The 27,668-nt window shown below is 45.1% G+C and overlaps 2 protein-coding genes across 6 annotated transcripts in view; one reads left to right on the top strand and one right to left on the bottom strand.

Moving 5' to 3' along the window:
• Positions 1 to 16,825, top strand: part of HGS (hepatocyte growth factor-regulated tyrosine kinase substrate) — a 49,801-nt gene extending 32,976 nt beyond the window's left edge. For 2 of the 4 annotated variants that reach the window (XM_085861025.1, XM_085861024.1), the window contains exons 10-20: positions 247 to 345; positions 766 to 852; positions 2,930 to 2,968; positions 4,503 to 4,959; positions 5,141 to 5,313; positions 5,401 to 5,541; positions 5,906 to 6,155; positions 14,306 to 14,406; positions 14,507 to 14,605; positions 15,354 to 15,476; positions 15,888 to 16,825. In XM_085861025.1, coding sequence (XP_085717151.1) covers positions 247 to 345; positions 766 to 852; positions 2,930 to 2,968; positions 4,503 to 4,959; positions 5,141 to 5,313; positions 5,401 to 5,541; positions 5,906 to 6,155; positions 14,306 to 14,406; positions 14,507 to 14,605; positions 15,354 to 15,476; positions 15,888 to 15,944 — 1,626 coding nt within the window. In that variant the 3' untranslated portion in view covers positions 15,945 to 16,825. The remainder of the gene's footprint in view (positions 1 to 246; positions 346 to 765; positions 853 to 2,929; positions 2,969 to 4,502; positions 4,960 to 5,140; positions 5,314 to 5,400; positions 5,542 to 5,905; positions 6,156 to 14,305; positions 14,407 to 14,506; positions 14,606 to 15,353; positions 15,477 to 15,887) is intronic. The other 2 variants (XM_085861027.1, XM_085861026.1) reach the window with 2 other exon arrangements.
• Positions 1,741 to 21,928, bottom strand: METTL26 (methyltransferase like 26). 2 transcript variants are annotated; one of them, XM_085861099.1, is made up of 7 exons: positions 21,570 to 21,928; positions 19,721 to 19,886; positions 19,515 to 19,574; positions 18,837 to 18,904; positions 18,614 to 18,692; positions 18,378 to 18,472; positions 1,741 to 2,201 (listed from the first exon to the last, which is right to left on the bottom strand). In XM_085861099.1, exons 1-6 carry the CDS (start codon positions 21,848 to 21,850, stop codon positions 18,425 to 18,427), a joined length of 702 nt encoding a protein of 233 aa, XP_085717225.1. In that variant the 5' UTR covers positions 21,851 to 21,928; the 3' UTR covers positions 1,741 to 2,201; positions 18,378 to 18,424. The 2 variants fall into 2 exon arrangements, with proteins under 2 accessions (XP_085717225.1, XP_085717224.1); XM_085861098.1 differs by lacking the exon at positions 1,741 to 2,201 and having other exon boundaries at positions 18,088 to 18,472; positions 21,570 to 21,927.
• Positions 21,929 to 27,668: the final 5,740 nt, after the last annotated feature.

Genomic DNA, 27,668 nt, shown 5'->3' with positions numbered 1-27,668 from the left:
AGTTTTGGAGTATGATCCAAAACACAGGTTTATTTGGCTCCTGGCCGTTGAACAAACATCGGTGATGGCCTCCAATACAACTGTTGTGGACATGGGTTTGGCAGCAGCTCATTTGGACACACGCTTATTTTTCTCTCCTTTGATCCCCATTGGTACATATCCGTGCGGGAGGATTGGTAGATGTGAAGTGTTGTTTGATGCACCATCTTCATTGGGTTGTAGCTTGAGCAAGTTTCTCCAATGTAGGTTCCACCGAAGAAGGATGAGACTGCTATTCAGGAGGAGGAAGAGCTCCAGCTGGCACTGGCTTTGTCACAATCAGAGGCCGAGGAAAAGGAGAGGAAGGTGCGTCCTCTGGGGAAAGCGAGGGGATGCATCCTGTAACATACTGAAAGTTTCCAAATGTTTTGTTCATTTGTTGTTATCCCCACGCTGTTTTTTAAAAAAAACAATCCAGGTGTTATAATCTGCTACATTTGTCTGTCTGTCTGTTTGTCTGTCTGTCTGTCACGCTATCTCCATGTAAATGGATGGGCAGAAATTCGCCATACTTGGTAGTTATGATCACCATACAGTATGGCAAGAACAGTGTTAGTTTTGGCCCTCTTGGGGTGGTTTTTTTTGGGGTCATTCCTGGTGGAACTTTGTGTAATCTTTCACCTTTGCTTTAAGTGGGAAGCGTGTGGGGACTTGCGATGGCGTGCCGTCGACGTCGCTCGAGTTTGGAGTTATGATTACATCTTGTGTTTCCGTTTCAATTTGCAGAAACACAAAACTCCATCGTACAACCGCTCAAGCTCACCAGTCAGCACTTCTGCACCTCCGGCATCCAGCCTGTACTCGACACCAGCCGTAAGTCGGAGCCGTTCCCACGTGCCCCTCACCGATAGGTGCACTTACTCTGCAGTCATTTTTATTATTTATTAATTTTATTATGATTTAGTGCAATATGATAAGGGATGGCCTGGAGGTATGCCCACTTGCCTTTTGGCTGTCTAGCCTGGGTTTGAATTCCAACCCAACGATAAACTGTCATCCTAGTGTGTCACGGGCAGGGTGTGTAATCGATGTGTGTGCCGTCCCTCGGATGGACATCAAATTGATCATCCTGCCTCTCGGCATTTGTTCTTCACTTGTTTCTCACACGAGTTCTTCTTTGGTCTTTCACATTAGTTGGTGCCTCTCTCGTAGTTGACGAAAAACGATAAAGCTTTGGGGCCGGATAAACACCGGAGAGTATCGAAGGAGATTGCAGAGCAGATTGGCATGATGTTAACATGTGTAATGCCATACCTGTCTGCTCTGCGAACACGAGTCCGTGTCATTGATGTATTATCGGCTTACCTTTACTTGTACAACGTGACGGCCATTCTTCATAAAAACAGCCACATCACTGATCCATCCAGACTTGAACTGTTTATTGCCATCCAAACTCTTCCATATATATATATATATATATATATATATATATATATATATATATATATATATATATATATATATATATATATATATATATATATATATATATTTGGAAAGTTAGTTTTGCTGCTGGACCTTGTTGTATAAAGCAATTCATGCGGGTCTGTGTTTCCTCGAACCTGTTGTTATGTAATCGCTCCCTCCACAAAGTGCCCAACGTATCGATATACCCAAGCTGTTGGGGACAATCTTTGACCCCAATTGTTTGGCCATGAAAGCACACAAAGCACAATGACCCAACCGATCGTGAACAGCCGATCGTCTTTCTTTCTTTATTCATTCATTTGTGCTATACTCCAATATGGCAGTGGCACACAAATTACTGACTGCATTAAACAACCTCCACTATTGAATTTGGCATTAGCAAACTATTATGTAAATGGAAATAAAGGGTTTCATTCAGACCCTCCCCCCTGGCTAACCCTGGTTACCCACATATGTGAGAGGTCAGATTGGTAGAGTTCACTAAAATAAAACACAAATATGATGCCTGTTTTTAGATAGGCTATGATTTAAAAAAAGAAGTTTAATTACCAAACCTCTCGACAAATTCTCAACTTCTTGATTAGATATGTTGTATGATGATTGCGTATCTGGTAACACTTCTGGTCACGCTGATCACGGAAAACAAAATGGAAACAGAGAGTAGGAAGGATGGTGCATGCGCTTCACTGAATGTGTGTGCCTTGACATGCTCGCGCGCTGTCAGCTTCCACCACCTGGGAGGGGAGGAAGGGAGGAAGGGAATGAGGAGGAATGAATAAGGGTGTGATGAAAGATGGTAACTGGGGAAGTCGTAAACCGTTCACATGCGAACTATCCACGGCACGAGCGAATGTTCAATGTTGAAAAAGTAAATCGTCCACGAGCGAATTGTGTCTTGTACATGTCGGCATTTGTGAGGGAATTTCAAAATCTAAATGGATAAAAATGCATGATGGCATCCAAGAAGTGGGTAAATAAATTGATATTTGATTTTCTTGTTTCTTTACTGTTGCGGAGCTAAGCTCAACGTCGGATGAACCGTGGCGCCGGAGCGGCGCTCCGGTACAGTCATTCAGGTGTCTTGTAAAAATAATAAAAATCGGAAATCCTCACCTGCCTAGAGGTGAGAATTGTCTGTCTGAATTGTCCGGTCCAACGCCAGTGTTTATAGTTGAGAAAGTTTGTTTTGATTGGTGATGTGGTCTATTTGGAACGTCTCTCATCTCCCTCTCCTCCTCCTCCATATTCTCCCTCCTCTTGGTTGAATGAGTTTGGATCCTGCCCATTTTGAAAGAACTATTGAGGGGAAAGCTTTATTATTATTATTATTACTTGCTTTTTGAACTTCACAACTACTCTTGGTTGATGTAAAATGAAAAATTTAAAGTGGTGGTTCAATGATGTACTCCGATAAAACAAGCTTCAAATTGTTTTATTTATTTGTTTTTGTTTTTTTTCACAGATATCTTCTGCTCCATCTGCTGAAGAGCATGACAAAGAGGTAAGATTGTTGGTGAACCTCCTTTTGGGTGATGCGTTGACAAGGTGCCATGGACATGATTTTGGTCACATGCTGCACGTAATGTGTGCGTGCTTACGAGAGTGCGCCGCGAGAGGCCCTGCAAACACTCGGTAGTGATATAGTATGCTCGCACCGCTTTGAGTTCTGACCACCGACGGATTGAGGGTGCGGAAGGCTGTCAAGCCTTTGGGTAATGTGTTTCCGATAAGTAACCAAATTGTTAGTGCCACGTCCACTGTATCTGTCCAGGTCACCCAAGCTGCTTCATCCCTCATGGTGCATTTTAGGAAACTGCTGTGGAATAGGCAAGCCACAGAGTGTCTGTACACCAGTCTCGATCGTGTCTGTCTGTCTCCACCAATGTCATGATACAAATTCCTTCCTGTTATTGAAGAGTTTGATCCAAGATGGAAAGTCACTTGGGGAGGGTATTGGGTATAAAATGTGAGCAGCACAAGCACTACCTGGACTGCAGTGTAACTACATCACTTGCCATTGAATCCTGGTGTCCATCTTGTGTGGCATCCGTGCACACATCGTATTTTATTATATTTTGTCTTCAGGGCCTTGCAGAATGTTGTTGTTTTTTGTTTTAATTATTATTATTATTATTATTATTATTATTTTGTGCTCCCTTCTCCTTTACTTTCCTCCCTTTCCTTCCACTTTCCTCTCTTGATGCTAATCGTGTCTGATGCTACTTCTCCCATCCTCTGCCTGAAAGGCACCATTCAATCACACTCTTCAGTTTGTTTCTCATCATTTCTGATCTCATTCCCTCCTGCTCATTAACGCCCAACTTGGTGATGCACCACTGTATTCTTATTAGTCCCCGACCGGAGGAGAGCATAGGTTTGCCATCCGTCCGTCCATCCCAGCTGTGGTTTTTCACACTTCTTCTTTTTTCCCATACCCTTCAACATATTCAACTGAAACTTGGTGCACGGCTTCATTATTATTATACGAGTTATAGAACAAGGACGAGTTTCAGGGCGTTTCGTCAATTTTTCAGTTATGTCCTTTTTGTATTTGGAAAATATCACATCGGGAGGGAACATGTATTGCAAAGCAATTCTTGCTCTTGTTTTATCCGCAGCACCTGGTTGTAGGGAGCTGGGAGCGTAGCTGTGCCACTGGTGCAGTTCCCCCTGTAGATTAGAGCCGGAATTTGTAATTTGTTAATGGCGCCTGCGATAACTCGCATAGTTTTTGCGAAAGACACCATAGGAAATTTAACATCCACCATCTAATGCCAGCAGATGGGATGCCCAGTTTAACGTCCATCCGACAGATGGCACACGCATTGATGAATTACCCTGCCTGTGCAACACCTGGATGATAGTTTTTATAGCTGGGTCGACGTTCGAACAGGGCTCGACCTCTCCGAGGCGAGTGTGCATACGTTGATGCTATCCTGCCAACCCTGCACCGATGCACTTTCATTGGGACACGATTAATAAATAATAATTAGAGCCTTTGGTTGCTGGAATTCTTGACCCTTTTTGTTTTCCAGCTGGCCATCTACATGAACCGCTCTTTCTGGGAGAAGAAACAGGAGGAGGCAGCCAGGCCCAGCCCAACGCCGTCAGCCCCTGCTCCAGCTATAGACAGTGGCACAGACGGCCAAATTACCGCCATCAAAGTGGCAGAGGTGAGAAAAGCACTATTCGGGTCAGCGGTTTCTTTTGCAGTTCATCCCATTTTTGACTCATTTGATCACTTTGTTTATCCCTTGGACTCAATCACATTGTCAATGCAGTGCTACCAGAACGGAGAATCCGAAGAGAACAATGAACAATTCTTGCAAACGCTGCGCAATGCGGTGGCCACCTTTAGTAACCGCATGCGCAGCGACCACGCTCGTGGGCGCTGCATCACCAATGACACAGCCGTGCAGTCCCTCTTCCAGACCATTGGCAACATGCAACCACAGCTGCTGCAACTCCTCAATGCTCTTGACGAGAAGAGACGTGTGTGCTGCGTGCTTCACATTACACTCCTGCTTTCATCACAGTCTGCGGTCTCCTTTGTCAACCTCATTTATTGATTAATAATAAAATGTTTTCTCCTTTTCATTTTTGTGAACTTCCTTCAAGGTTATTGTTTGTGATTGCAGTAGGTGTTAAGCGTAGCCGACGTCCCTGCGTGCAGTGTACTTCGAGAGTTTGCAAGACAAGCTCGGGCAGATACGTGATGCTCGTGCGGCGCTCAATGCCCTGCGCGAGGATCACCGGGAGAAGCTGGAACGTGCGGCGCAAGAGGCAGAACACCAGCGGCAGTTGCAGTTGGCCCACAAGCTGCAAGTTATGCGGCAGAAGAAACAGGTTGGTGGGGTGATGTGTGGAGCTCAGGCCCAGGTTTGGAGCTGGTAGTTTGCCATGACCGAGACGGTATTTCTCGTTGCGTGCTAGGAATATTTGGAGATGCAAAGACAGCTGGCTCTCCGGAGATTGCAGGATCAGGAACATGAGCGGCAGATGCGTCTCGAGCAACAGAAGCAGACCATCCAGATGCGTGCACAGATGCCGGCACTCAGCCTTTCATATGGACAGGTCTGTTGAGCTGTCCGTTCTGGGTTCGGTCTCTACAAGATTGGCCTATGTCTCAAAGCTATTTTAAGAATGGGAATACTAAAATATACAATCTTTATCATTGAATTGAATAGTATTATGATGAATAACACCAGGTGTGTTGAGCATGAGAGTAGAGGAAGTCAGTAAACCATGTGTGGAGTTGGCCTTGGATGCCACAGGCAGAGTTTCGAGAGTAAGGTGGGATGCCAGACTGTATCAAAAATTCGAGATATGTCGAGAGAGATGGCCCTGATCTCATGTGTGGCATTGAGGACCTCTTCCATTGTTGGTAGATGATATTATTTTAATAATTGTTAGTGATAACTTGCAGTAATATTTTCAGGGTGTGCCTGCACCCCCTGGTGCCATCTATGGGACCCCGGCACAAGGAAACCTTGCTTCGACCTTCAGTCCCCCAACCTCGGTTGATGGATCGCCGATGCACGGTACAGCATATGGGCCGGCCACCACTACTGGCTATGGACAGGCCACGACTACTGGTTATGGACAAGCACAGCCTGTGTATGGAGCGGCTACCACTGCAGGACAAGCCGGTCCTCAGCAATACGTGGGCGGGCAGCCCCCGAGCACAGGCAAGAAATGCAATCGAAGTCTTGATGTGTTGGCACACGTCAGGCATTTTGTGGGTGATCAGGGCATGCCTTTGCCCAGCAACATGATTGGTTTGTTTGGTGTGACAACTTGGGTCCCGTGATTGTTTGAACTAACAATTAATTGCAAAATCGAAGAGTCGCAAATGTATCGGTTTCCTGAGTATGTTTGTCTGGCAATCACTTACAGGTCGCAATTATAGACCGGTCTTCACAAAACTTAAACTGATAGAACTGGCCAAAACCTAGAAGCCCATTGTTTTGAGGTCCAAAGGTCAAGGTCACAAAATCATCAGTTTTCGTCTGATTCACTTGAAATTTGAACCAATTTTGCATGTTGTCACTGAAACTTATATGAGGTCAAAAGGTCAATGTCAAAAGTCGATTTTTTTTATTTTTATCTGATTGACTTTAAATTTGAACAAAATTTGCATAATGGGTCACTGAATTTGTTCATCAATCAAAAGCTAGAAGCCTATTGGTTTATTTTTAGGTCAAAGGTCAAGGTCACATAAAACCATCCATTTTCAACAGGGTTTGCATGATGGGTCACTGAAGCCTATTGGTTGAGGTCAAAGGTCAATATAAAATCGTCAATTTCCACATAATGACTTGAAATTTGAATAGAATTAGCATATTTATTCACCGAGTTAGTTTTTATACGCCTTTTATATATATGTATATGTGTGTATATGTATATATATATATATATATATATATATATATATATAGATATAGATATAGTAATCCCCCGTTTCTCGTGGGGGTTACGTTCCAAACCTCCCCGCGCTAAGTGAAAATCCGCGATGAATGGACGCCTCCCCAAAAAATCGACTCGTCTGGTCTGGTCGGTTTGGGAGTGATTGGGTTTGAGGTGCCTGAGATCGACTAGTCTGGTCTGGTCTGGTCGGTTTGGAAGTGATTGGGTTTGAGGTGCCGGAGATCGACTAGTCTGGTCTGGTCGGTTTTGAGGTGCTGGGTATGAGCAGTGCTCGTCCAACGGTGGCAAACCTTTTTCCTTCCTGAAGCATATATCGAGCACCTTTACCTCAACCTTCTGGAGCGTCCCAGGACCTTCCTCTGGCGCTTCGGTTCCTTGCCAGAAGCCTTAGAAGGTGCCGGGCGTTTGGGTGGCATCGTGGGGCTTGGAGAAAAAAATGTAGAAAATATTCGAAGTTCACAAGCGAAACTTTGTCTCGTGCGTTGTGTGACTGGTCGAGCACCACGCGTTATAATTTACTGCTTAAATAATTTATATTTTATATATTATTAGCGCGATGTACCGGGGGAATCCGCAGAAAAAAATTAGTTATGTTCCAAGGGAAAACCCGCGATGAACCGGGGGTGCGATAGGTGAACCGCGATGAAGCGGGGGTTGACTGTGTATATATCCTCTTCTTCTTCTTTCAGCTGCTCCCGTTAGGGGTCGCCACAGCGGATCATCCGTATGATCCGCATAGTGATTTGGCACATGTTTTACGCCGGATGCCCTTCCTGACGCAACCCTCGTCGCCTCTTACGACACAGGGATTTGACTGTGTATATATATATATATATATATGTGTATATATATATATATATATATATATATATATATATATATATATATATATATATGTATATGTGTATATGTGTATATGTGTATATGTATATATATATATATATATATATATATATATGTATATGTATATATGTATATATATATGTATATGTATATATATATATGTATATATATATATATATATATATATATATATATATATATATATATATGTATATATATATATATGTATATGTATATATATATATATATGTATATATGTATGTATATGTATATATATATATATGTATATGTATATATATATATATATGTATATATGTATGTATATGTATATATGTATATATATATATGTATGTATATATGTATATATATATATATATGTATATATATATCGGGGCGTATTATGTGATACCGGTTGTCCGTCCGTCTGTCCGTCCGTTCCGCACTCTAACTCGCAAAGTTTTCAACTTTCACGTTTCATATTTGGTGCATAGGTACAGACTGTGGAGACATACGTTCGTCATCTAAAGTGGTTGCCATGGCAACCAGGATGCTGTTTTCCATGTTCTAGCACAATTCTGTATATACCTTCTTGTCCGGGCGTATATTGTGCTCACTTGTGCTGTTGTTCTATTTATAATTATCGATTTATCTGTTTTGACATGTCAACAGTTTCCATGGCAACAACTTAACCATTATAATCAAACTAGCAGAAGCCCATGGTAAAAAATATCACAATATAAAATGGGAAACTTTGTCTTCTTGCGCTGGTTGAAAGAACTCAAAAATAGGAAGTTATAGATTTCCTAACGGCAATTTGCTTTTTTTCGGGAGCGATCTTGCAGCGGTCTATTGCTGATACATCACCCAGGTTCAAGTTTTTTTCTGTTTTTTTTTAAATCCAATTTAAAAATATATATAATTTTCCCATAGGTTTGGATTAATTTGAAGCAACTTTTCAGGGTGGGATAGAGCTGGACATCATTAGCCTAATATATAGCTATAATATATATATATATATATATAATGTTGTTTGGCATTTGGACATCTTGAGTTAGATGCTGCACGTAAAGTTTTACAAAATGAGTACTGGCTATTTAATTAGGACGTCCGATCCAGAAATCTACACCATTTTCTTCCTTCACATAATATCTGAATATAGTTCAGGTACTTTCCCCCTGCACCTCTCTTCCACCTCCTCCCAACCCCCCCCCCCCCCCCACTTGATTGACTTGACTTGAGAGGAGGGAGGATCGCACACAGGGGAGAAGAGGGAGGTAGGGTGGGAGAGGGCGTGGAGTGACTCACTTAACGTCGTTTATTTTTAAACTTGAAAGTATCGAATACACTTCAACACACAAATTAAAAATTCCTTAAAACCAAACGTTATTAATAAATGTTGGATTCCATCTTCAGTTCCACATATTCAGTTTTTTACGTACAAAGTTTTTCGAAGTATCGTTTGATTGTATGGTTGGAAAAGAGTTATCACTCGCTTTAAATAAACTCTTTATATGTACCCTGGGAACATGAAAAAACATATAATTACGTAACGGGTCGATCCGACCCCGATCTCCTCTCCTCTTCCCCCTCACTCTCCCCCCTTGTTCCCCTTCCCCACCTTGCATCCGAACAGATATATTCAAAACAGCTATTATAACCAATTCCCTAGCAGGAAATCCTACCCTTGGCTCTTCTACTTCCCCTCTTTCCTCTCCCCCATCACTAACCCCTCCTTCCCCCCCCCACCCCCCACTCCCCACATTGTGTCCGACCAGATACATTCAGAACAGCTATTAGAATGCATTTTTGTTTGAAAACGCCAACATTCGTCAGTTTTTTTGTGCAACCGAGTCTTAAACCCTCACCTTCAACTCTCACGCTTTGACTTCCTCCGGTTCCGGTTTTTGAGGCGACGGTTGGTTCTCTCCAGGGGTCTCTGCCGACTTTCTCAAAGATAAGTTTCCGGTCGTCGTTTGTCACGTTTTGACCGTTTATTTTGTTGCCTCCACGTTTACTGTGTGTTCCTACTTCGGTTTTGTTTCAAAACTTGTGCTATTTGGTGAGTTTTCGTCGGTCTTGTCGTATCAGGTTTCCTTGAGGCCGACCCGTCTTCCCGTCTCCGTGCACAATCGTGTTTATTGTATTTTCTCCTTATTAACATCAGTTTTTATTTTCACCACTTTTCCCTCCACCCTCCTGTCCCTCCCAACTATACCCTCTGATCCATGTCTTAAAATATAAAAAAAATACATTAAAACCCCTTTTACCTTACATTATACCCCACGTAACTTCCTGCACCGACTTCTTCAACTTCCTTCTCTTCCCTATTCCGTGCCTATCCCACCGATCGTGAAGGTTTTCACCACACGCCTTCACGACCTTATCTTCAAACATTTCCTTTACTCTCTCCCCGCCCCCTTCCCTAATCTTCAAAAGAAAAAGAAAAACAAAAAAACGGTTTCTTCCAGTGCTTCAACTTCCCCTCTTCGACCGCTTCTTCTTTAAAATCTTGTGTTCAATTCGACCTTTCTTTCATCCAGTGAATTAAAATTCCATCTGTTACAAAGCTTCCTTTCTCCACTCTGTCAATTCTTCTGCACTTCATCCATCTTCCGATGTATTTAAACTTATCTCTGACCTATAAATTTTTAAAATCACATTTTGCAATACTTGTTAATCATCTTCCATTAATTATAATTATTAATCGTTCTTTTTTTATTCCAACTTCAGTGCAAATTCACCCTACCTCCTTCATTCGACCTCCTCCAAACTCCTTCCCTGTTATACCCTCTCCTTACTCCTCCCACCTTGCCCACAATCCTACCTCCTCTCTTAGCATCTTTCCACTGTCCTCTGACTTACTCACAGTTTCCCCTCTGATATCCCAAACTGTGTGATTTTTCGAATGTCTCACACTCTCATTCAGCACACTGCTCAACATCTCCACCACGCTCTCTCTTTCCTTTCATCACATCTCCCCCTCTTCCCACCCCCTCAAATCTTGCTCCTCCCCCACCCGCTCCCACCTCTACCATACCACTACCCAGTCTCATACTCCCCCTCTCCCCACCCTCCCTCCTCCTCACTCCTTCCTCTTCCATGACTGTGCCTGCTCTCATCGTCTCCCTCCCTGTCAAAGCTTGCCTCTCAATTCAACCACCTCCTCTCTCTCTTCAAAGAAAACTTCTCTCTCTTACTCCCCCCTCACCCTTCTCAAAAGCTCCCCACACCTTTCTACCTCATTTCTCCCCCTTCACCCTTTTCCCTCAATTCTTCCCTGATTTTGCTGTCAAACTTCGACTCAGATTCTGCAACCGATTCAGACAGCATCAGCTCTTGTATCCTAAAAACCTGCTCCTCTGCTCTTGCTCACCCTCTCTCTGTTTAATTCACCCTCATTTTCTCAAGGTCATCTGCCATATGCTTGGAAATCAACACACATTACTGCTCTGCATAAAAAAGGTGCAAAAACAGATCCCTGCAACTACAGACCAATCAGCCTTCTCCCAATCATCAGCAAGGTTATGGAATCCATTATCGCTTCAGACATTAAATCCTTCCTCTTCTCCAATGGCTTGATTTCCGATCATCAATTTGGTTACAGACCAGGTCACTCTACCCTGGATATGCTGCTTCTGCTTTCCCAACAATGGATGGAGGTCCTTGATGCCGGACATGAAATCAGAGCCGTATCCCTAGACATATCGTGTGCTTTTGACACGGTCTGGCACCCTGCCCTGCTCACCAAACTCTTCCCATGGTATTCAAGGCCATCTCCACTCATGGCTCATGGACTTCCTCTCCTGTCGCAGTCAACGTGTGACTCTTAATGGAGTTCTTTCATCCCCTCTTCCTGTCCAGGCTGGACTTCCTCAAGGCAGTGTTCTTGGCCCTTTGCTTTTTCTGGTTTTCATCAATGATCTCTCGGATTCCCTGGAAAATCCTCTTTATCTGTTTGCTGATGACATGACCCTCTGCTGTACCATCTCTCATCCCTCTGATCGTCAGGCAGCAGCCTTTGCACTTTCTGCAGACCGGGATAAGATCTCAAGCTGGTCAAACACTTGGAACATGTCTTTCAATCCTGACAAATCTCACACCATCACCATGTCTTTCCCAAAGGACCACCTGGAACTCCCCCCCCCACCCCATCTACTTTCTCAACAATCCCCTTGAAGACATCCTTTCATTCAAGCTTCTGGGTCTCACTGTCTGCCATGATCTTTCCTGGGAAAGCCACATCTCCAAGCTGGCCTCCAAAGCCAGTCGCTGACTGAGCATCCTCTGGTGTGCAAAGTCCTTCATTGGCATACCTGAGCTTCTCACCACTTGCAAAGCTTTCATCCGCAGTCTGATTGAGTACTGCTCCCCCCTCTGGGCTGGTGCTCCTGCCTCACATCTAGCTCGGCTTCACGCTGTGGAAACCAAGGCTTTTAGGATCATTGCTATCTCCCATGATGAAGCTGAGTCTGGTTCTCTCACTCTCTCACCGGAGGCAGGTCGGTGGTCATTCTGTCTTCTACCGTCTCCTCTCCGGCCTTGACCCCTCTGCTCTGTGATCTGTCTCCTCTACATTTCCTCAGGGCTCTCAAGGTCCACCAAAACCCCCCTTCTGGTGAAACTGCCAAAATCAAGAATCACTACTCGCCTTCATTCTTTCATTCCTCCCCCCCCCCCCCACCCGCCTCTGGAACAAACTCCCGCACTCTTCAATCCCACTCTTCCCTCCAGGTCTTCAAAACAGCTGTACACCACAATCTCATATCTTCCCCCATCCAAAATCTTGATGTTGACTACCCCTGTTAATCCACCCCAAACCCACCTCCTTCAAATTCCCTGTAGTACCATTTTGTTTACCCCGTGTACCGTGCCCCATCTCCTTCCACAGATCTCGTAATGTCTCTGTTCCCCACTATTTTGTGCTTCCCTCAACCACGCCTCTTGTCTCCTGCCTTGTTATAGGTTTGTGTATTAGCTCTTACACGAGCCCCGACTTGGTATACAAAAAAAATTAATAAATAAAAAACCCTTTGAACCCCAGGGGCCGTTTTATCAAACCGCTAAATTCAAACCTCCCTGTACCTGAGCGGCAGGATTTTTCTCCAGGGAGCCTCGGGTGGGGGAGCCGAAAGTCCAAGGAGCTCAGGGTTCAGAGGGTTAAACCATTGTAGTCGCTACAAAAAATGAAATCGGATATGGAATTATAGTTCAGATGTCAAATAATGCTCAAATACAACTTTTGGACCTTTTGTAAGCATTCCAGCTGAAATGCGATTAGCTCGAGAATCTGTGAGCTTGAACCAAATTTCCAAATTTAAACTGCAGAAGTGAACTTAGCAGGAGTTCCGACTGTTGCAAAAGTGTTCATCTGTCTAATTCGCACATTGTTTGATTCTCCGGTCGCCTCCGGACGGTGTTTCGTACGACTCAGCCAGCCATTCCTTATCAACCGTTTTAATTGGAGTGCTTGCTTGAGTGCTTACCATTGGGCAGAATCTATTCCAAAGTACTTGATTCCAACCACGGAATCGAAAGGAATTGCATAGTGAACTGGAATGGATGTCGATTCCGAGTAATTCCAACTTCCTAGAAAGAAGCGTTTAAAAAAAAACCAAAAACATTTCCTTCCTGTTGGCCACGTGGCCTGGTAATGTATTCATTGAAAAGGAACACGCCCTTGGGGCGTCCTGTTTGAAATATAGCAGCAAAAGCAAATCGCTTGCAAACTAAACACGCCCCTTTTTGCATGAATAGCATGGCATTTAGAGTTGGCCGGTGAAGTGTGCCGATTGCTTTGCTGACTGTCGGGTAAGAAATAAATCGACTGATAAAGTTTTGACAACACGTCGTTCAAAAGGTCCAGAAGTGCAATTTGAAATATGTGAACACATTTGTAAAAAAGGACACTCGGTAGAGCGCATACCTCCGCCATGTAATGCCTGATCCACGAGAACATGTCGGGCCCAATACATTTTTGAAATATCGTGCTATATAGTTTTTGACCGTCTCTCAATGGTGAAGAATCGCTTCAAAAATTAAATAATTCTCGTATCCAGATCCGGAAATCAGATCTTCACCAAGATTGAATCGATTCTTCCTTGTCACACACTCAACATGTCCACCAAGTTTCGTCCGAATCCGTCCACAACTTTTTGAGATATTCTGCACACAGACAAACGGACAGAAAGGTGTGAAAACATAACCTCCTTCACCTTCGGTGGTTAGCCGCTGTTCCGTTAGCCGCTGAATTAACACCAGGTAGGGTTGACTCAGCTTGTCATCCTTCTGAGGTCGGCGAAATGAGGACTAGTGTTCTGGTAATAGGGGCACTGCATCAGCAGCATAGTCGTGCCCCAACAAACTCATAGCTACCCAGCAGCCAAGCTGCACTACGTAAGAAGAAGACTCCAAATGAAACTGCCACGGCAGCCCGATGTGCCTCACGGTGTGAATGGAATAGTTATGAGTATCGTGCTTTGCGTGACGTTTTTCTTGTTCATTTGTTTTGTCACACGGTACCAGCAACTTGCTGACCGGATGTCCTTGTGCCTCATTTGCCCTCCTGCAGACCCCAGCTTTACCGCCCAATATCCCTACCAGGGTGTCGTTCATGGTGTGGGTCCAGCAGTACAAACGCATGCCTATCCCTACCAGGCCAACCAGTACCAGGTACATATGGCCGTTTTTCAAGTTTCCCCGGCTTTCACGATGCCTTTCCCAAAACCTTTGCCCCATTTGCATTCCACTCCTTGTACATGTATAACCCTAGGAGCCAGTGAACCAAACTCAACCTCCACCCCAGCAGCAGGTGCCCGGTGCTGTGACTTACCCACCGGTCTCCATGGGCTACCAGCGTTACGGCATGCAGGTTGGTCATTTCCACTGGATTTGAAATTCACCAAGCAAAACCGAAACGTTCCTTTTGTTTTATTCATGGGATGCTTTGTATTATTTTTCCCATCATAAAGGAGCAGCGCACAGCGGACTGCCATTTTATCCCTCCCTTAAAAAATGCCAAAAAGCTGCAAATTTGTATCGCACTCGTCGTCTTGAGCGGCGTTCATAATGGCACAGCACTGCTCACTTCCGGTCTTAAAGGGGCCCTACAGATGTATGTACGTGAGAGCAGAGATAAAATTGAGAAAAAATAAAAAGGGCGAATGGGAGAGGGGAAGGTGGGATGCACGTGCTTGGACACTGAGAAGGGAGGAAGGACAGACAGCTTGACAAAAACAGGCCCACTTTTGCATATGTAGACAGCCCACTGTTGTGCCATTAGTAGGCAGAGTAAGCCTGGTGTTGGCTTCATGGTTAGGGTAGCTGGCTTGGGATCTTACGGTCCTGAGTTTGAGCCCCATCGGCCGCTGAATTAACACCAGGTGGGGTTGACTCAGCCCGTCATCCTTCCGAGGTTGGCGAAATGAGGACCGGCGTACTGGTATAGGGGAACAGCATCGGCGGCATGGTCGTGCCCCACCAAAATGATAACTACCCGGCAGCCAAGCTTCCATACGCAAGAAGTAGGCACAGTGCCACGGCGTGCAGAAACTACGATTGTGCTTTTGTTCAAACCCCAGGGATGTTGTGTTTTGATTTCTCTCTTCCTCCATCATCAGGTTATGGCAGCAGCACTGCCTGTGCAGGACCAGGTACCAACACCGGGGCCAACATTCCTCGCAGGTGGAGCTCCTGTAGCTACGTCCAACCAACAAGGTTACCAACAATCTGGATACCAGCCGGTATGGCTACGTCGGGACCCTCTGTCCTGAGCGGGTTTTGTTGATATGCTGTATTTATATAATTTTTTTTTCTCATGTGGTGAAGTCAAATATTGGAGGGGGGGGCATAAGAGACTTTTGACCTCTTGATCATGTTTTTGCCGATTTTTCTTTATTTGACCGATTGTAAATTAGTGGAACTTGCGATGTTGATCGTGATTTCATCCACTAGTTTGTGCGGTTGGTTAAAAATATGTTTTATGATCCTTTTTTGAAAAGTGTACATCGCTGGACTGGATTCTCCCACTTACTATGGTCCGTTTACCACGACCTGCACTCTTGCACCACCAACTCTTTTGTTTCTTTCTCTCCTTCTGTCCCCTTCCCCATCTTTGTCCCCCCCAACCGACCTTGTTTCTTGTGGCCTCCCAGCCACCTGCACAAGCCCTGCCAGGATCCGCCGAAGCTGAACTCATCTCCTTTGACTGACCTCTGCTTCCAAATCCTCTAACTCTCACGTCCCTGCGTCAATCCAAATAGTTTATTTTGATTTTCCTTTCCTCAAAACCATTCCCCGTTCCGACCTTGTACCTTGCTCCAACTGCTTTCTTTTACCAACTCTGCCATTCCTTTCTCCATTGTATATCTTCCTCTTCTCTCTCTCTTTAACCAGTAATTTGCACAAAAAGGCTGTTTTTGTCTGCTTTCTCTATGGATAAGTTATCTGTGTCGTCTGAGACCTACATGTTCGCAACATGACTTGGGCAACCCCCATTTGTCTTGAAAGCAAGGGGGATATCGACGGTTTCATTTGTGGGTGGAGACGAGGTGAGGGAAGGATAAGGTTATCAAATGGTCTGTGAATGAGGTAAACCATGGATTTGAACCCCCTAAAGGTAGACGAGCGTGCTTACCGCCGCCTGGAAACGGGCAGACTGCATTTTGAGCATCAACACCCCTTCGGAGCGAAAAGGGGTTATTGCTCCAATGGAGGGCCGACGCGAATGCTCGACCTGAGGCCCCAACTCGTTAAGATCCACCAGGAGGGGAATGCTGGGGGTGTTAAGAAGATCAAAAAGGGAAGCTTGCTTGCATGGAAAGAAACAATCAGGGTGACGGGATTGTTCCTGCGAAGTGTTAAAGTGTTGTAATAATCAAAATAGGTTTCACCCCCAAAGCCAGTGTATTTTAACATTTTGTAATGTAAATAAAGAAATCCAAGATGGTGCAGAAAGAATGTTTTGGGGATGTTGTCATTTAGGCCTTTACTCGTAGTTATCAAGTGTCGGATGAACGCTCGGGGTTCCCTTGTCGTGCGAGCTGCAATGTTTGTTATTACACATTGAGTATTAAATAAACAATGCCTGGAAGTCACTGTCTCTTATTCTGTTCCGAATTTAGGATTCGGTCTAGTAGTAGAAAGAGATAGATACCTTCCCTTTATGTTCGCATGCAGCACAAGGTTGCTGGTTGTATCAGTGCCCCTTGTCGGTCCAGGCAGGAATTTGAAATTTGTTTAGGGTGCCGGCGATAGCTCTCCTACCCTTAGTGAAGGACACCGTGCACTCTTTAACGTCCATCGACTGATGCGGGCAAATGGGACGCCCAGTTTAACGTTCATCCGAGTGATGAATCCCTGCTTGTGGAACACCAGGATAACAGGTTAGAGCCAGGTCGAGATTTGAACCCAGGCGAGATGGCTCAAAGGTGAGTGCACGTTACCCGTCGGTGATCCTGCCACTCCACATCGCACGGATGTTTTTTTGGGTACCTCCAGTCGCTTGCAATTCGTATTGTGTGTGTAATTGTTGCTCCAAGTTAACGGTGCATCACAATTTCCTAAACGGGCATCTGATTGGCTCGTATTTCAGCCGAATATTGAAATTCTCTTCGGGAAGGGGAGGGAGGTGCTGTCGTGGATATACCATACCATACCATAACATAACATCCGTATAACTTTGTCTGCAATTACATCGATGTACAGAATCTTCGACCTGATCCCGTTGCCACGTCTGCCTCGAGAGTGCAAGTGAGGTTAAGAAAAATAGATACCTTTACTCCTGATAAAAAAGAAAATAAGAGTAATGTAGATCTAAAATTTGATAAAATATTGAAGTTTAAGTAAATGGACGAGAGAATAGATTTACAAATCACATGCGCTGCCGCTGCCACATCATTTTTGATCATTCTCTCCAGGACAGTGGGGAAAACTGCTGTCCGAGTGCTCTGCTCACAGAGGAATCACATCCTTCAAAGGGGGACCGAGGCAGCTCACGCGTCGACACTTATGCTGTCGGTTATAAATCAACATCTATTTCAAAAGCATTCGGTCATTGTGCGCCGGAACCCTGGCCAAACTGTTTGCTTGAGAAGATCCTCGGAAACACTGGCATATGGATAGGCTCTTTGGATGGCATCAGCAGGAGGATGGCGATTGTGAGAAGTGAGGAGAAGCCGACGTTCTTTATTTCCGATGAAGAGGTTCTGCTGGGATGGTCAGATTCTCCTTGCTTCGCACACTGGTGATCACACCTCGATTGACATGTCGAGTCTGTCCATTGTTCCACCCGTCCGCTGACACAAACCGCTGCTGCCCTTCACAAGCAACACCAATTTGCTCCACTTATCGGTATACTCGATCAAACAGAATTTTATTTCCATCAATAAAAAAAAAGTATTGGACATACCTCCGGTAATTTAAACACGCACCTTGCTGTACAAGAAATTAAGTACACCTGCTTGATCGTATGACCACGTGATGCCTATTTTACCTTTCACTCGACTGCAGGAGTAAAGATCTGATCTGAAATCGTGTCCCCCCAGTTAATAATTAATGTACACTTTGAACGGATTTCCGGTACTGCAAACAAACACGTGAGAGTTCTCATCCAAACCGCAACCATGCACGTTCCGCAAACGTACGTAAGCACCTGGAACGCACTTCGAGCGTCACGCACGACCTGATCGATCTACTGCATTCGGAACACCAGACACTTGTTATTGGCGGGCATGTGGACCTGCGGAAGAATAGATGAGATCGTTGAGAAAACCCGAAATGCATCTGTCCCTGTGACCTTTTAACCCCGTTCGTTCACCAAAATCTCAACACCCAAAGGGATGTCATTTTACAGGTGTACGGGTCATTGTGCACTACTCACCATTTCCAAAAACTCGAGATGGTTTTCCTTGGCTAACTCCTTCAAGGTGGCGACATCTCTGAGCCCCCAATCTGGATTGCTACAAAGGGAGCAACTTCAGGGTCTCTGAAGGGTGTTCATCATTGGGCATAGACAAGCTAATACATTAAGGTGGGGTGGGGTTGAGGGGAGGGGCATTTACGCCATACAGTAATTCAAACGTGCCCCCAAAACAAATCCGTACCTGCGGCGCAAGCTGGCATCAAAGTTCACATTGCTTTGAGGTGTGATTGTTCCATTGATTGCATACGGCTGTTGGAAAGAGCAATGAAAATGTATCATCGTCATTGAATAAATAATTATATTTATACAAAACAGCACTGGAATTCTAGAAATGGGTGGAGGTGAGCTTATTGACATTCCCAAAGTATCACAGTCCTCAAACCAGGTGGAGGTGGCACGATTGCCCTTTTGTTGCCAAAGAGGGCTACTCTGCTCACGTATGCTGTGCGAACAACGGGGGACACTGAATTTGTTTCTGGTGTTTGTGGGATCTGCTGGACCAGAGGACCACACGAAGCTAGCAAGCGGTGCAACCTGGAGTCAAGGAGTGTCCATGAAGACCAGACCACTTGCTGACCGTAAGGCACGCTGGAATTTGGAATTTGTTTGTGGTGCCGGCGATAGCTCGCCTATTCTTGAAAAACGACACTAGAATCTTTTACGTCCAACAGCTAATGCTAAGTGTCTGAGTCCTCCAGTTTAACGTCTGTCCGATGGACGGTGCGCACGTTGTCTTGTCCCGTGTGCGTAGCACCAGGACGGCCGTTCATCTCCGGGTTGAGATTCGAACAGCACTCGAGTATACATAGATGAGGTTTTTGAGGCATGTGATTTGTTCGAGGTGACCGGTCGAACTTACCCCATAGGTCACCAGCAAGGCAGAAGGTTTGAGGAGATCTCGTGCAGCCTTGAACAGACCCTGCACCCAGACACCATCCATACAATTCCCAATAAGATTCATGTTTTGATTTTAAAAGTTATTAAACAAATTCAGAGGAACAACCACAATGGGTTCGTTGACGCCGGGAGTTTGTTTTTTTCCTGTAATTTGTTGCCTTTTCATACCTGTGTGCACGTAAAGGGAGATATATGCATCAAGTTTATGCAAAGCACCAGGTCACATGACTGGGGCCATGGTCCACCCGGCCATTCCTGCAGGGGCTGCAGGACGTCCAAGCGGAGCGGCGGCAGCAGGTTCTGGAGGCCGGAACTCTTTACGTACGCGGAGATGCTGCAAGAGAACGTCGTACGAGTGTTGATTCTCGACAGCATGGAATAGCAGGGCATGTCAACCTGTCTTTTAGAAACTGGTGCCCTTGATTTTTGACGTTCCGCTCTTGATGTTCGTCGTGTCAACGTCGGAAACGGTATCCACACCCTTTTACTCCACCACCCCTCACTTCTCCATGCTTCCGACAGGCTCGTTCACCTGCGAGCGTTCTCATCACTTTGATCCCCGACCAGATTATTAAACCCTCCGACTGATTATTAAACTCATCGACAAGGCTGTCAAGCATCGCAAAGTGCTTCGTCCATCGGATGGACGTCAAGGATCCCACGGGGTCCTTCACGAAGTCAGGCAAGTTGTCTAAGTACCTGCAAACGGCAGGCCTGGCCGGCTGGCTCTTGAACGACTTTGGCCAGAGCATTCCACCACGGACCTCACAAAAAGATGGGAATCATTGGGGAAGGTAAAGTCCGGACGACTCCAGTTACCGCAAGTTTATTGGACCGACGGGCTTCCCCCCAGATGAGGACAATGAGCACAAATCGTGACGTCATGGATTGTCCAACACAACGTGCGCCGGTGTTTTAGATGTTGGCACACCTTGAAGAACACACGTTTGTAATCGATAAATAATTAAATAACGACACTGTAAATTAACATATATATCTATCTATAATTCCAGCAATCTCTGTGTGTCTGTCTGTTTGTCTGCGACTGCCGTTTCTCGACGACCACAGGTCCGATCTGATTGAAACTTGCCAGGAATATTGCCGGGGCCCCGCCGATGTGCCTTTTCGGGGTTTGATGTCAATCGGACGAGCGGTTCCCAAGTTATGTCCATTTATATGTCAACCAATGACAAGACACGGTGCTATGACGTCACAATTACTGTTTTTATATATTTATTTATTTATTTACTTTTGCATGATTGACGGTCCGATCTGATTGAAACTTGCCAGGAATATTGCCGGGGCCCCGTGGATGTGTCTTTTCGATGTTTGATATTAATCGGACGAGCAGTTCCCAAGTTTCGGCTATTTAAATGTCGACCAATATCTGTGAGGGAGGGGGATGGGAGAGGGGGGATGAGACTGGGGGTGCGAGAGAGGAAGGGTGAGACTATGGGGGAGAGAGTGGGGGCGAGAGAGGAGGGGGAGAGAGGAAGGGCGAGACTAGGGGGGAGAGGGGGGCGAGACTAGGGGGGAGAGGGGGGCGAGACTAGGGGGGAGAGGGGGCGAGAGAGGTGGACGAGAGAGGGGGCGAGAGAGGAGGGGGAGAGAGGAAGGGCGAGACTAGGGGGGAGAGGGGGGCGAGACTAGGGGGGAGAGGGGGGCGAGCCTAGGGGGGAGAGGGGGGGGAGAGAGAGGTGGACGAGAGAGGGGGGCGAGAGAGGGCTGCACATACTGGCACTCACCTACGGGCCCGCACTCGTATATACAATTACCATCAAGGATCGATCTTGGCCCTTTCACTCCGATTGCAACAGTTTATACTTAAACAATAAAAACAGTGACGTCTTCCCGTTCAGACGAACATTAACACTTCAAGAGCTTGTACAGTAAGTACTGTATCTCCAAAGGAAATCGTGTGTGTGCATTGTCGAGGCACGAACGGACGTGTTCCGTGTCCGGTGTCGGGTTCTGTGGATCGGGCGTATAAATGGAGAGGAGAGGAAGAGACAGCTACCTCGCGAGACAAGCGGAGTCGATGTCAGACGGCTGCCAAAGCACGTGCGGCAAATCTGAGGCGAAGAGCGTCACGTGCTGCCCGCTCCCCGAGGCGAGCTCGAGCGCGAAGCCAGGACGCGCTCCGAACCCGCGAGCCCGCAGCACCTCCAAGATGTAATGTTTGTTGTTCTCCGCGGCCGGAGCAACAAGCATTGCGAGAGGGTGGGTCCGACTGAAACGTATTACGGATGGGAAAAGATCACCAAGCAGACGTTTCAGGTTGGTCGGACGAATTGGCATCAATTGGCACCTTCGTTCCACACAACGACCAATTATCACACGCGCGGTGAATGGTCTGAGCACTCGCTCCGCCCACAACCTTCTTTCTCAGCCGCTCGCTCCGCCCACAAGCTTTCCTCGCTCCGCCCACAATCTTCTTTCTCAGGCGCTCGCTCCGCCCACAAGCTTTCCTCGCTCCGCCCACAAGCTTTCCTCGCTCCGCCCACAATCTTCTTTCTCAGCCGCTCGCTCCGCCCACAAGCTTTCCTCGCTCCGCCCACAAGCTTTCCTCGCTCCGCCCACAAGCTTTCCTCGCTCCGCCCACAATCTTCTTTCTCAGCCGCTCGCTCCGCCCACAACCTTCTTTCTCAGCCGCTCGCTCCGCCCACAATCTTCTTTCTCAGCCGCTCACTCCGCCCACAAACGTCATAACCACAAAAAAATTATCACTGCATTAACCGTCGATTAGTGGAAACATTAACCAAGTTTTTCTTTCTTTTGCAGAGTTTTCCAACGTATCAATGAGAATATAAGAAGTAACGATTCCCGTGGCAAAAGATTAATAATGACTTCCGAGGGTGATGGATGAAACGTCACCCAAGACGCAGTCAGTCGGGGAGTGTTCATTGAACTGATTACAAGACTGGTAAGATTATGTGTGGTGCGAATGTGACGTCACCAAGCGCCATCTTGGTCGGCCCACTCGTGACACATATTTCTAGTCACGTGATGAATTCTCGGGAGATCTGAAACATTGAATGTTAATTTAGAGTTGAAAGTCGAAGTCGATGTGAACACTTTCCCATATAAACGTAACACAACGCGGGACGCGGTGAGTCGTGCACTGGGCTTAGCAACATGGCGGCTTGTGCGGAGAAAAGTGTCTGTGCGATGACGACACAATACGAATTGGGCGTTCATTGTGAATCGTCATAATCCTTCCAGTCTTGTATACAGTTCAATTGTTGCGTTCAGTTTCCGTTTCTTGTGGAGCGCTCACCAAGCGGCTTAAGCACTCAAGCAAGCGCTTTATTCGAAACCGTTGATAAGGAACAGCTCGCTTGGCAAGTGCTAGCTATCTTCTTGGTAACTGAACACACCCCTGCTTTCTTTCTTTCTTCTCTCTTTCTCGACTCAATGTGTTTGTGTCACCATGCTCGAACTTGCTTGGCTGTTTGCTTTTACCTGTTTGAATAATGGCTCCCAACCTCCCTAATTAAATATATGTGACCAATCAAAATTGCTCAGACATTACTTTAAAATGTCTGAAAGAAAACTCCCTTATTACTTCACCCCAACCTGCTTCTCTCCGTGTCCCAGAACCCACTCTCCGAGCAATATTGTTCCAAACACACAACACGTTCTTCTGACATGTCTCTTTATTTGGGCGGTGTATAGGGAACAGACTACTGCCTTGATGGCTTCCGAAAAAGATTCCCTGGGTCACATACTTGAAGCAAAAACATGCACACTGCTTATATATATATATATATATATATATATATATATATATATATATATATATATATATATATATATATATATATATATATATATATATATATATTTTAGCTGGGTCGCATTGCGAACGCTGGCTCCAAAAGAGCTCCGCGTTGTTCTTCTTCTTCTTCTTCTTCTTCTTCTTGAGAAGACAAAACCTTTCGGACGCGGCTCTTGGACACATTTGTCCTTGTTTTCTCGAAGAATCCAGGCCTCGATGGAAATTATGTTGAAAAATAACAGTTGTTACACACGAACATGCAATAAAAAACAATTTGTGAAAAATATATAAAGGTTACTTGTTGACTGAGCCTCATGTGTGTATGTATATATATATATATATAGTTGTGGCCAAAAATATTTGGCACCCTTTTGCACTTTTTTTCAAATAACTCACAATTTTCTCCAAAAATAAGTTGAAATTGACAAAAGTATTTTGTCTCCACAATTCTTTATTTCACTGTTCAGATTACAGAACCTTTGTTTTTCATTCAGAACTTAATAGAACCTTTTAAATCAGAAAATAAAAAGAAATGGCATTGAAAAAATTGACACCTGAAACTTAATATTTGGTATCACAGCCTTTGGACAAAATAGCTGCAGTCAAGCACTTCCTGTAGCCATGAATGAGCTTCCTACTCCTCTCTACAGGTAGTTTGGCCCACTCTTCTTGTGCAAACTGCTCCAGTTCTCCCAGATTTGAAGGGTGCCTTCTCTCAACTGCTGTTTTCAGATCTCTCCAAAGGTGTTCAATGGGGTTTAGATCTGGACTCATTGCTGGCCACTGTCCTGCTGCAAGACCCATGACCTTCAACAAAGACCCAGCTTTCTGACACTGGGTTGAACAGTGAGCTCCAAAATGCCTCCTTGGTAATCCCCTGATTTCATGATGCCGTGCACACATTCAAGGCACCCAGTGCCAGAGGCAACACAGCAACCGCAAAATATCACTGAACCTCCTCCATCTTTGACTGTAGGGAAGGTGTTCATTTCTTTGAAGGCCTCATTTTGTTTTCTGTAAATATAGAGATGATGTACTTTACCAAAAAGCTCTAATTTAGTCTCATCTGTCCACAGGACATTCTCCCAGAAGGATTTTGTCTTATTCAGGTGTGTTTTGCCAAACTCCAGTCGGGCTTTCTTATGTCTCTCTCCCAGCAGTGGGGTCCTCCTGGGTCTCCTACCAGAGAACCCCCTTTCATTGAGTTGGCGGTGGATGGTGTGAGTTGAAACTGTCGTACCTTGTGTCTGAAGGTCAACTTGAATTTGTTTGGCAGTTGATCGAGATGCTTTCTCCACCATCTTGTAAACTCTCATCTTGTATTTATTGGGTTGTCGATCGAGTGGAAAAAAAAAAAAAATTTTTTGATCTACCCTTATCAGTATTTCCGTCGATATGTTTGTCTGTTGGGTTGTCGATCTAGTCGAAAAAAAAATTTTGAAATTTGTTCTACCCTTATTATCAGTTTTTCCGTCGATATGTTTGTCCCTCTGTTCGGTCCAGTGCTCCGTTAATACAATGGCGATTTCGATGAAACTTGGTTGGTAGGTTCATACCATGACCTCGTTGTGTGCAAATGAGAACCGTTGCTATGGAGACCACCATTGCCTAGCAACGGGGCTTTGAAATTTTTGAAAAATCATAAAAAAATTATTTTTTGGAAAATCAAAAATCGGGCCACGAGCGACTGTGGGCAGTACATTCAGCCATATTGTCAAAATTTCCAGCCGGATCCTATGAAAACTGTCGGAGAAGATCGACTTTGAATGAACCCTGGTCGAAAACAATAAAAAAACGAAGTTCGTTATATCTCAGAGACTATGAGTCAGATATACATGAAACTGGTATGGTAGGTTCATGGCATGTCCTAGTTATGTGTGAGAAAGAACCGTTGCTATGGACCCCTCCGTTGCCTAGCAACGGCCGATAAACCTCTAAATGTGGGGGTATTTTAACAAAAAAACAATCTGCAGCATTAACCCTTGAAGCTAGAATCATTAATTTTCTTGTGCTTAATCCTCAGGTCATTCCCCATCGAACGGGCCCATCGCGTCAGGTTCTATTGGGTAGTCGACTACCCATGTCCGCCTACTGGCTTGTCTGTGTGTCTGTCTGTCCAGAACATAACTCCGTGGACTTTGATCCGATCTTGATGAAACTTGGTTATGTGTTCGATATCAATGTCTAGTTGTGTTTTCCTGGATGAGGGCATGCTGTACCCATTGTGGGCGGAGCCACCCCCCAAAAAATAGCCATTTTTAGGGGGTAGTCGGATTAAAAATCTATCTTCTCCTCGGGAATTGACTGAATGGAATGGGTTCTTCGGTATTTGAATAGCAAAATGAATTATCTAAAACTTGTCGTTGTCCGATTTTTCATTTTCATCTCAAGGTCAAGGACACAAGGTGAAAAACTTAGAAAATTGCGAATTTTGGCATAAAAATCATACGACCACTCAAACTTTGAGAGCTAGGATGACAATATTTTTTTTATGCATAATCTTGAGGTCATCCCCCACCGAAAGTCTTCAAACCATTTTTCTCTATCTCGAACACCTTGCCCGTGGCGCCCCCTTCAAGTTTGTTTTTACGCTGATTTCATCAAAGTATGGATAATCCTAGGAGTGTGAAATGCCATATAGCCTATATGACGTTATATTGTTACTGGAATGTTCCAGAGGAAGTTTTGCACCCAAGGTCATAATCCTTGACCTTTAAAGGCCACAAAGGTCAAATTTTCAAAGTTGTGGGAATCGAACCAGGTTTTCGGCCTTCTTCAATGAACTAACTCCAATAAGCTATAGTACGTATCCTGTTTCCTTGTTTTAATGTCCACAACATTGTTTTGGGACCTTTAAATGTTATGCAAAGGTGAAATTTTTAAAGTTGTTGAACGAAACCGGGTTTTCGACATTTTGCAGCTAATAACCTGTCACTCGTACCACATCATGTTGATCATTTTTATAACTTGGTCAAAAATAATCACATTGTCTCATCCTTGACCTCTGAAACAATCTCTTCTTCTTCTTCTTCTTTCGGCTGCTCCCGTTAGGGGTTGCCACAGCGGATCATCCGTATGATCCGCATCGTGATTTGGCACATGTTTTACACCGGATGCCCTTCCTGACGCAACCCTGGTCGCCTCTTACGACACAGGGATATGGTACACCTATTTTAACCGGGGTATACACCGGCCCAGTAAACTGGTACTCATTTCGCTGTCCTCGGAAGGATGACAGGCTGAGTCAACCTCCTGGTGTATTAATTCAGTGGCCCAACGGGGCTTGAACTCAGGACCTTTTGGATCCCAAGCCGCTGCCCAAACCACTGCGCCAACACCAGGCTTACCTCTGAAACAATCTCTATCGTCAAATACCGCTCGTGAACCATTGTCGTCTTCAGACTTGTCCTTGTAAGTTACATTTTCTTATTCAGATAACTCTACTCTTTGTGTGCTCCCCCCTCCCTGATTATTGGTATAAATAAACCCCGTGTTAAATGTTCCAGTTCGTTGTTCGTGTTTTCTTTCATTGGCCTAGCAAGGTGTGTATTGAGAAATAGTAAGGCCGGATCCGGATCCAAATTGTCATTTGGACCGACGGATCTTGGTAATCCCCGCTCGGTTTACACCCGGATCGGGCTCGGTAAACGGTCCGTTCCGCCCGAGGTCCGTCGAGGGTGTGGTTTCCCCAGTAGTTGGACGACGTGGGTATTTAGTTATATTGAAATTAGGCAATTAACCCTACCCCACGCCGTTGAAATATTGGCGACCACGGTCTGTTAAGGGACCCGTGAACTCTCAGACTTATCCGAGTCACGACCTAAATTCCGGGTGTTTGGTGGGAGACGACTCCACTGCTCCACCTCGTGGTCGTTTATCGTTACCGAACCCTGGCCCACAACACTTACACATTGTGTAAACATGAACTGTGCTTCTCCATTCTTGGGTTTGCTCATCGACATTTGATAATTTCTATTTTCATTCCTTTTTTATAGGATGCTTTCTGACGGTTTTAATTATTTTTATTTATTTATTTTCTCCTGGAGTGTCGACTTCCATGTCCGTCGGCACACAAAATTACCGTGCTTCCCCATTATCTCGGGTCGCTCACCTGCATTTTTTTCATTTAATTATGTTTTCATTGACAGATGCTTTCCGACAATTTTTTTTTTCCCGGTGGACCGGCTTCGATGTCCTTCGTCATGTAATATTTCAGCTTTCTATATCACCCGGAAGGTACCAATCTTTAATATCAGTCAGTCTGGTAGCATCCCAACCTAAGCTGGATGTTGGCAAGCTCAAGGATGAGAGGGTAGCTGTGGAGTTTGCGAACAAGCT

Source organism: Eptatretus burgeri, chromosome 17 (genome assembly GCF_056783735.1).
Source record: "Eptatretus burgeri isolate ZD-2024b chromosome 17, Ebu_testis_v1, whole genome shotgun sequence".
Lineage (NCBI taxonomy): Eukaryota > Metazoa > Chordata > Myxini > Myxiniformes > Myxinidae > Eptatretus > Eptatretus burgeri.
The sequence above is the reverse complement of the archived record's forward strand: the minus strand, read 5'-3'. Positions and strand labels throughout refer to the sequence as shown.

Excerpts from the sequence above, each read along its gene's own strand:
- METTL26 (XM_085861099.1), bottom strand. The coding sequence starts at position 21,850 with ATGCCAATTCGTCCGACCAACCTGAAACGTCTGCTTGGTGATCTTTTC. Across the intron at positions 19,575-19,720 it reads CTCCCTTTACGTGCACACAG|GGTCTGTTCAAGGCTGCACG; the intron begins GTATGAAAAGGC and ends GTCTGGGTGCAG. Across the intron at positions 18,693-18,836 it reads GATGCCAGCTTGCGCCGCAG|CAATCCAGATTGGGGGCTCA; the intron begins GTACGGATTTGT and ends CTCCCTTTGTAG.